Source organism: Macaca fascicularis, chromosome 20 (genome assembly GCF_037993035.2).
Source record: "Macaca fascicularis isolate 582-1 chromosome 20, T2T-MFA8v1.1".
Taxonomy (NCBI): Eukaryota; Metazoa; Chordata; class Mammalia; order Primates; family Cercopithecidae; genus Macaca; species Macaca fascicularis.
In genome coordinates this window covers 51,839,307-51,848,741 of record NC_088394.1, presented here as the reverse complement: position 1 = coordinate 51,848,741, position 9,435 = coordinate 51,839,307, and the positions used below count along the sequence as shown (strand labels likewise).

The window sequence follows — 9,435 nt, the reverse complement described above, 5'->3', positions numbered from 1 at the left end:
CCTGAAGGCAGATTTTCTCCAGTCTTACTATCTACCCTAATCTTTCTCATGGGCCCTGATAGATACCCATGGAGTAGAGTCTATAATGGGAGTCAACCTCCTCATGGGTCCATGGTTCCCAGAGATTTTATACTCTCACAGTGGACCACACTTGGCCTTCAGCACTGATTAAAATTCACAGAGTATTTCCACTCATGATGGTCACCCCGTCTCCTACCTGCAGGTGAGAAGTAAGCCAGTGTTCACATCCCACCACTCCCCCTTAGTGCTTGTCTTCCCTTCCATTTCAAGGGAACCATGTGCCTTGCAACTTCAGCTCCTTGGTGCAGGAAAAGTTATGATTTTGAGGACAATCCAGCTTCCTCTTGCTGATAAGGTGGTAATGACATGCTTTAGAGCTTTCTACATACTAACAGAATCCAGAAATCACCTGTGGGATTCTGAAAGACACAGTATTAGGATGACCCTCTGGAGACTTACTCCAAGGTGGTCACTGCCCACACCAGAAGTGGTCCAGGCTACAGAAGGAGTTTAGACCAGTTGTTGGAAGACACAGCCTCATGGGGGGTTTTGAGAGGCTAGTGCACATACTCAGAAAGGTGTTGTAGGCCTGAGCAAGGGTCAGTAAATGCCATGCAACAGTGCCACAGGATCACCTCAGCATGTCTCCCTCTTCCCAGATCCAGGCACATTCTCAGCCTTGGGCCACTTCCATTTCCACAATCAGCTCCAAATAGAGGGTGGGGATACTACACTCTGGCCATCCCAACTCCTATTGTTGGAAATTGTTGGGGGCCCAGAAACATGCAACAGGCCCAGAGTTCCCCTGAGCACCATCCATGGCCCAACCCTCTGGGCTCTGCTCATCCTGAGGCCTGGTCATCCCCAGCAGAGCCACCTTCCTTCTCACATTGCCTATTTCATCATCATTTTGTCTTTGAAGACAATGGATTAATCTCCAGTACAAGACACAAGCATTATTTTGGCCTTCAAAAGATACTTTATTCCCAAAGCTGAGGTCACAAATACAAAACTTCCTTCTTCATGGCCTCTGCCCCCTGCCCCTCACCACCAGACAATTCCCCAGCCACGGTAAGATACCTTCTGAACCTCCAATCCCTTTCACAAGATACCCCAGTCTTTGCTCTTCCAGGCCCCCGAGGCTGGCTGGATCTTCCATTCAAAGCTCAATGTGTTCTATCGGGTGGCTTCTCCACTGCCTTCTTGGCAAATGTTTGGTCCACAAAACCACTTCCTTGTCCTTCAGCTTCTGGGCCGCCTGGGTGTTGGCACCAATCTGCAGGTACTCTTCCTTCTGGTTGTACTCTGGCCAGCGGGGCAGCCCTTCCCCATTGGGATATCTGGAAACAGAATCAAATAGAATTGCCCCACAGCTGCTGTGTGTTCCCAACAATCTTCTGAGATGTGCGAGGATGCCCAAGTTATCTCTGTCAAGAGGCTTGTATACCTCCCGAGATGGGGAGCTGACTATCTCTGGGAGTGGCCTCTCCATTTGTAGAGAGTTCTCATTGTCAGAGTGCTATGGTCACAGGGTCAGGAGTTTGATCCCACTAGAACCTTAGAAGCTGCCCCTTCCCAATAGGCATGCCCCACCCCACCCCACCCCTGCCCACCTTCACCAGTCCTGCTTTGTCTTTGCCAAGAGCCTCACCCATTGCGAGCAAAGTTGGCCCAGAATTTCATCACCATCTTGCTGAGTCTGATCTCCTCTTCAGAGGCACCCTCTGTGGGGAAGAAGAAAAAAAGCCTTTGTGACTCAAAGTGTGGTCCGCAGACCTGCAGCATCAACATAATGTGCGAGCCTGCTAGAAACATAGTCTTGGCGAATGCTCCACACCCACTGAGCTGAGGTCTGCAGTTCTAGAAGATCCTGGTGCATTTGTGTGTACTTTACCTTTGAGTATATCTGACTGAGGGCTCAGCAATGGGCATGCGTCATTCCATGTGCTGGCTGCCTTTGTCTCCTGTGACCCTCACCTGCCTCCTCCCTGCTCAGGGTCACAGGCAATGCCACACCCCAGGGTTTCCTCTATGGCAGCCCCACCTCCCAGGGTTGCTCTCTATTGAGTCTTTTCTGACTCCCCAGCACACACCCACAATTCACATTCTGGAAAACAATAGAACCGCAAGGCTACTAAGCATGCACAGTGAGATGCCCAGAGGCGCTGGTGCGTTCTGAGCAGCTATAGGGTGAGTCCCATGTGATCTGTAACTGCTGAGAGTTAAGGTTTAGAAGACACTGTGAGAGGACTTTTTAAAATATTGTATAATGTACACTAAAAATAAAACCCTAACACCCCCAGCTGACTGAACAGACCCTCTCTGGGCTAAGGGGAGCCCAGAAAATCCTTCAACTGTGTTCCTGCCTGGGAACGGACAGGAGGTCAGACACGCCTCATAATACTCCGTCTCTTTTGTGGTTTAGACACCACTGACCAGCATCAGCAAAAAAATAAAGGTCGTCATTCTGACAGAACACTCTCTTTGTGGCAATAAGACACCAAATTAAAAATGAGACCTAAGGCCACGTCAGGCAAGGGTTCTAGCCTATATCTCTCCCCTTAAAGAATCTACTCTGTTCTCACTGCCATGAGGTGCTTCTGTTTCTCTAGCAGCTAAACAAGCACTGGCTTGGACTTAAGCAAAATGAAAACAATTACAACAGCTGCAGCTGGAATACGCAGACAAACAGAACCCTGACCCTCCAGTCTTAACTATGGCTTTGATTGCATAAGAGACTGATTTCAGTAACTTTCTCCAGATAGGAACATCGCCATGCACTGGACCTGGCCGGTGTACAGAGGCTGCTCACTTGCTAGGCTTCATGTCCTGAGAAGACCTTTGGACTTATAGGCCCTAATTATAATATATTTAAATATTAGGTCTCCACCACCAGGTGAACATGGGCCATGTTACATGCATGTTTAATACACATGTGTCAGGACTGTCTTCACGAATATCCATTGCTCCCCCTGTAACCTGTTGAACATGTGTGTTTAGCAAATCCATTCACATAAAGCTCCTACCCAACCCCTCCTCGATCAATGAGCCTATGTCTGGGCTTGGCCAGAGGCACCTTCCCAGCCTGTGGGATGGCCACCTTGCTGGCTATAAAGTATATCAGAAATAAAGTCTCCTCTCCTATTCCAAATTCATACATCCTGTGATTTCTAAATTAACAATTATTAAATATATTAAATTTAAAGGTTTATGCATTTTTATTAGAGACAGGCAGAAAGACAAACAGACACACATTAGACCTGACTCAGGGTTAATACCAATTCTAACCTCACCCTCACTCATATTCTCAGCACTCCTGGGAGAGGGAAATTGATCGGTGGCTTCTCAACCTAGAGCAGGGCCCTGCATGTGTCCCACCACCTATCTTGTTGATGACACAGCCCAGGATTCTGAGTGTCTGTTCAGAGGGCACATGAAGACACATCCTCCCTCACATGTGTTAGAGCAGGAGGAAGCCCAGGGACTACCCAATGACGTTCAATCCTGTTATAGAGAATCAGGAAACTAAGACCAGGAGAGGAGAAACTTGCTGAAGCCCACCACACCAACACTGGAACCCAGGTCTCCTAACTCCAAGCTCACGGACAGCAAGGAGCCATTACCTTTTAAAAATGGAGCCCCAAAGACAGAGAAGAGCTCATCCCCGTGGTCTCCTATCACCGTCTTGGGTTTCATGTCTGATAAGAAGCTTGGACGATACTGAAAATCATACATGTAGGTGGGCGCTCCAGCATCTGAGAAGGGAAAGATTCATGCTCAGTTCATGTTGCCCGACACACACCTGGAGGCTACCAAGGTCTCCAGCTCTGCAGGAAACCTCGGGCTGTCAGCACAGTAGAGAAACAGAGTCACAGGAAAGCTCAGTGACGTGCTGCGTGCTTCCTAGCTGGTTGACGTGGAACTGGAATCTGAGCCAGATATTTGTTCAATGAACAAATGTTTAATGAATGAATGTGGAGACCCTGGGTCAATTCATTTAAAATAACTGCCAGTGCAGGGACACTGACTCAGCCTCATTAACCCCTTTTCCTACTGGTGCATTCTCCCACAAGACAATCTCTCTATATCTGGTTACACTGGATGTAATTCTTTGACAACAGTCTCGCATTCATTCACTGAACACCATCTCCACCCTGACAGGTGTCTTCTATTCTGCCTCTTTTGAGCATTTCCAGTGTTTTTCTCACCCATCCTGAGAAGACTGAAGCAAATCCAAGTTGCGTGTCTGAATGTGAGGCTATTTAAATACAAACATACGCAGAGAAGGAACAATCTGCCTCTTGTGTCTCAGGAATCTGCGGCGCTCACTGCTTTATATCTCACTCTCCCCATGTGTCTTGCTGCCTGCCTGGCCTGGGAGTGTTAGGGTGTTAAGGCATTAAAGTCCTGGCAGAGAAAAGAAAGGGCTGAGAAAGGGTGACCTTGCTCAAAGGGGACAAAAATATGGAAAAAGAAAGGACAAAAATATGGAAACGCATAAAGGAAAACTAGATATCTCTCATAATTCCACTACCTGAGGCAAGGGCGATGCATTTTTTGTATTTCCTTATAAAATTTTTCCATATCCTATATCATTTAAAAATCAATTTTAACAATCAAATTTAAAATATCACTCATAACTCTACTAATCAGAGAATGTTTCTTTTTTGTTTTAGCCTATCTCTCTCTTATGCAAATAAACTTGGGATGATATTATATATGTTGTTTTGTAGTACACTATAATCATTTCCTCTTTAAATTTTTTTTGTAGAGACAGGGTCTCACTATGTTGCCCAGGCTAATCTTGAAGTCCTAGGGTCTCAGAGTACTCCCACTTCAGCCTCCCGAAGTGCTGAGATTGTAGGGATGAGCCACCACCTCCAGCCATCATTTCTTAACATCCTTAAATATTCATCCACAAAAGGATTTAACGATGGGAGCTCACCCATCCCTAACCTCATGCCCCACCCACACATGTCATTTCAATGTGAGAATGAAGAAGAATCTATTCACTCATCTTTGTCAGCCTCCTTCACTGCACCCTCAGCTCAGCAGGAAATGTGCTTGGGAAGATGCCATCCTTCTGTGGCTCTGTAATCCACCTGTTAAATGGCTGCTTCATGGTCAAGCAAAACTTGCTAAAAGGAGGGTTTGACCTTGCCTTTGCCCCTTGAACATTTTCCAAAGAAACTCAGAGCCAACTATAGAAAAAAGAGCTTTTGTGAATGACAGAACTTATTATAGTAGCATGCTGCCCAAAACGTACTTTGTAAAACTCTTTGGCTAAAGCCATTGATATTTGTACAATTCTTACAATCACAGCACAAGTCTTCAGAGGAAAGTAGGGCACAGATTTGGGTAATGACAGTTCGGCACAATAAGAGAAGCAGAGACAATGAGAGGGCTAATCATGAAAGACATGCTGATGTGCTTCTTGTTGGTGGGGAAGTTTATGAAACTGGCAGCATTATGTTAATTTTTAGTCTTAGCATCCCAAATGAGAAGGAAAATTAAGAAATCCACATTCTTGTGCAATGCATGCAATTTTGCAGTATTTGCCCAGAGTTCTAAAACGTTTCTTTTGTCCAACAATGGTGGAGAAAAAAAAATACTAAAAAAAAAAAAAATGCAATGGTGGTGGTGCCTTTCACAATTACATTCAGTTCATCAGTCTGGCTGCTGCAGAAGTTGAATAACCCCTGGAGAATGACCGTAGACTACCGCACACTCAACCAAGTGGTAACTCTGATCATAGCTGCTGTGCTAGGTGTGGCATCGCTGCTTGAGCAGGTGAATAAGGCTTCTCCTATAACGTATGCTGCAGCTATAGATTTGGTGAATTCAGTCTTTTCCATTCCAACTAGAAAAATTCGCATCTACATGGGATGAAAATTATTCAGTTACAGGGATAGCTGCCTCTCACAATATAGCCCAAAGACATCTACCCTGCCTGGATGTCCCAAGAACATCACACTCATATGTTCCATTTACCACTTCATGCTCAATGGACAGGAAGAGCAAGAGGTGGCCAGCCCTCTGGAGGCTTTGTGCTCCAGAGGGTGAGAGATAAGCCCTTTGGAAACTCAAGGAAGGGACATATCAGTGAAGGCTTGAGGAATCCCATGGGCAGAACATGCTAGGATTTCTCCTCTAAAGTAGAAGAAAAATCTAACCATTTTGCAACTATTGCTCAAAAGAAGGAGGCAAAGTCTCCTTGGCATGTGTAGGCAGCACATTCCACAACGAGACATATGGCTCTAGCCCAAATTCCAGACAACATCAAAGACCACCAGGTTTGAGTGGGGTAGGGTCTGAAGAAGAAATGGCACTGGCAAGTCCAGGCTGTGGATCAATCAGTCCTGTTGCCTGGGTGATGTGATCTGGCAGGCCTGTGATGGTGGAAATGTCAGGGATGGGAGAAGGTGCAGGTGGAGCTCATGGCAAGCTCCAGTGGGAGGATCATGATCTGGTTCCTGCAATTCTGGTATAAGGCTATGCCTACCACAGTAGGGAATTAAACCCCTTTGAGAATTATCTCTGCACATTAGTGGGTCCTGGTATCAAAAAATGCTAGACCACAGGCACCAAGTGACCATGCATCCAGAACTTTCCATTAAGAGATAAGTCCTGGCTATAAATCACTCTTGGGAAGTATTGTGGGTATGTTAATAGTCACTCTATCTATAGTGACATTGCATAGTCCTCTCTTGAAGGACCCAGACTGCTTAAAACAATGAGCTCAGTAGGTTTGAGAAGTGGTTCAGGTCCGGAAGGATCTAGTAAGGGATTGTGATTTTTCACTGTTATGGCTGACAAAAACTTCTAATCATCATCTCTTGACTTTCTCTGATTTTACAAGTTAAACAATATTCAAATTGGCTTCCTGTCTACTTTACTTCTAGGAATACCGTGTTCTATTAGCCACTGTCATAGATCTCTGTTGGACAAGGCATCTTGGTTGCCACTGTTTTTTTACCCAGTAAGGTAATTATCTCCACCTTACCTCTGGTTATGCAGCACCACCTGGTCTCTGCTATTCCAGACTCATTCACATTGATACTAGGGAGTCTATTTCTATGGCAGCTAACAAGGATTATCACCACTGAGCTTCTCAAATAATTCCTTTCTGCCTAGCAAATTCCTTACTGCCCTAGTGAAGGGATCCTCTGTCACTCTCAGGAAACATTATCAGATAGTGCGTCCCTATTCTAGGAGATGTATTTATTTTAACAGTTCCACATCCCTGAACCTTCTCATCTCTTCATCAATACTTGGCCATTCTAACAGGCTAATTCTAACATCTCCATCGCATTTGCTGTAGGCTGTCATCATGTCCATGCTTCATGGGTCCACTCTCATAGCATATTAGCATCTGCCCGAGGCATTCTCTGAGGACAGTAAGTCCTGCACCATGAGAGTGTGTTCTTGTGCTAATAAATTCTCTCTACCCAGTCTTACCTTCTGCTCCACCCCTCAGGCTCACCACCCTCCAAGACCCACCTCCACGCATGTTTTTCTCTGTTCCTGTCAGGACATAGTAGCCACATCATGCGATTCATTCAGTAGGAAAGCCCTTTTCTCCTGGGGAAAGGACTCATGTTCTTGTTTAAGCTATGCTTAAGCTTAGCCCTTGTTACTGGCCTGGAACGATGAGAGGATTGGGTGATCTTGATGAGGAAAAGCTTTATCTTGGGAAGTATCTATCACGGGGCAAGTCTATGCATTGTTACCAGAGTACAAGTGTCTGGTGTCCCCTAGTAAGGAGAGGCCTGCTTCTGCCAGGCTGGAGAGTTTAGGAGAAGCCAGGTATTCATTGTTCTCAAGTGCATCCATCCAGATGTCTGGGGTCTCAGACATTCCAGGTCTCAGGGTCTCAATCATTCCCTGTTGGTGTCCTAACTTTAGCTTAGAAGATTTTTCAAGGCTATAGGCTCAACCTTAACCTTATGAGTAAACTCTGGGTCTAATTTTCAGCATAGTTTAACTATGGTTCCAGGAGACACAGCTATCTTTAAAAGCTGCTAGGAGACCTTCTGATTTTCACAGTGTACTCTGTGTTGATAGCTGATTAACTGAGACTGCCATTTTTTTCAAGATTTTCAAGGCAGTTAACAAAAGGTAGCGCAATACTTCTGATTACCCTTGCCTCTAGACCTGGAGGTGCTAGCGTTAATGCACTCCTCAGTGCAGCCCGCCCCTCTGAACCACATCCCGGTCCACCACTGACAGTCTTAATAATAGAATACTGTCTGACTAGCGGGAAGATCCAGTTTCAGAATCTCACTGAGGGATTGCTCTCTAGGTCTCCTTCTCATACCTATCGACTGACTTAGTTTGTGTGCCTGAAAACAGAGCCTGAGGCAGGGATTTGGGTAAAAAGGTAGATTTCTTGGGAGCAAGGGTGGAGGGGAGGAGGGAAGGTGAGACGAGGGGATATTCCTGAGACTGCTGCTGTGAGCAATGGGAGCCCCACTTCCTTGGACTTTCATGCAGCACACAGAATGCCTCAGAGCTCCCTCAGCTCTCATGGCCCTTCTATTAAGGGTTCCTCCTGGGGGACTCCATCTGTCCTGTAATTCTGGTCTCACTTGAGCAAAGACAGAAGGGACGTTTCTGCCCTGGGGCAGAAAATAGAAAGCCAGGGGCCCACCCATGCTGCAGGCGGTATGCTGTCAGTGCAAAGGGAGGCTGGGCCTGCACACTACTGTCCACTGCAGCTGTGGCTTAAATCCGAGGTGGGCTGAATTTTTGTGACCTGCATGAGAGATCACATGGTCTTTGTCATAGTCATCATCATCATTATCATTGGGTATACCACCTATAGAACAAGGGCAGCGTGTTGTAAATAATAAGAGTCATCGAAAAAAGTGCTGGATGGGAAGAGGAGAATGATTCTAGCATTTGGTAATGAGGAGGTCTATATGGAGGAAGTGGTTTTTTATGGAATCTTTAAGACAAGTAGGATTTCATAGGGTAAAGAAGTCACCTGAGTGTGGTGGGCCATGCCTGGCCACACCCCTGTAATCCCAGAGCTTTGGGAAGCAGAAGCTGGTGGATGACTTGAGACCAGGAGTTGGAGACCAGACTGGGCAACATAGTGAGACTCCATCTCTACCAAAAAATAAAAAAATAAATTAGCCAGGTGTGGTGGTGTGCACCTGTAGTCCTAGATACTTGGGAGATGGAGGTGGGAGGATTACATGAGCCCAGGAGTTTGTCATGCCACTGCACTCAAGCCTGGGTGACAGACACTGTCTCAAAAAAAAAAAAAAAGAAAGAAAGAAAGAAAGAAAGAAAAGAAAAGAATTCAAGGCACAACTTTCCAGGGGAGGAAAATATAACAAACAAACACTGGATGTAGTAATGGGGGTGCAGTGATGAGATGCAGGAGTGGAGGTACAGTGATGGGGTGCA

General features: G+C 45.9%; 1 protein-coding gene across 1 annotated transcript; it reads right to left on the bottom strand.

The window, feature by feature from the left end:
- Positions 1-980: 980 nt before the first annotated feature.
- On the bottom strand, positions 981-3,852 carry LOC135968774 (liver carboxylesterase 1-like). The gene is made up of 3 exons (XM_065536820.2): positions 3,645-3,852; positions 1,673-1,745; positions 981-1,361 (listed from the first exon to the last, which is right to left on the bottom strand). The coding sequence occupies exons 1-3, from the start codon at positions 3,754-3,756 to the stop codon at positions 1,181-1,183; spliced, it is 366 nt and encodes a 121-aa protein (XP_065392892.1). The 5' UTR covers positions 3,757-3,852; the 3' UTR covers positions 981-1,180.
- Between the last annotated feature and the right edge of the window lie 5,583 nt (positions 3,853-9,435).

What these genes read in the sequence shown, in the direction of transcription:
- LOC135968774 (XM_065536820.2), bottom strand. Translation starts at nt 3,756, where the DNA reads ATGTATGATTTTCAGTATCGTCCAAGCTTCTTATCAGACATGAAACCC. An exon ending in TGGGGCTCCATTTTTAAAAG is followed by an intron (nt 1,746 to 3,644) that starts GTAATGGCTCCT and finishes TCTTCCCCACAG; the next exon opens with AGGGTGCCTCTGAAGAGGAG. An exon ending in GCCAACTTTGCTCGCAATGG is followed by an intron (nt 1,362 to 1,672) that starts GTGAGGCTCTTG and finishes TTCTGTTTCCAG; the next exon opens with ATATCCCAATGGGGAAGGGC.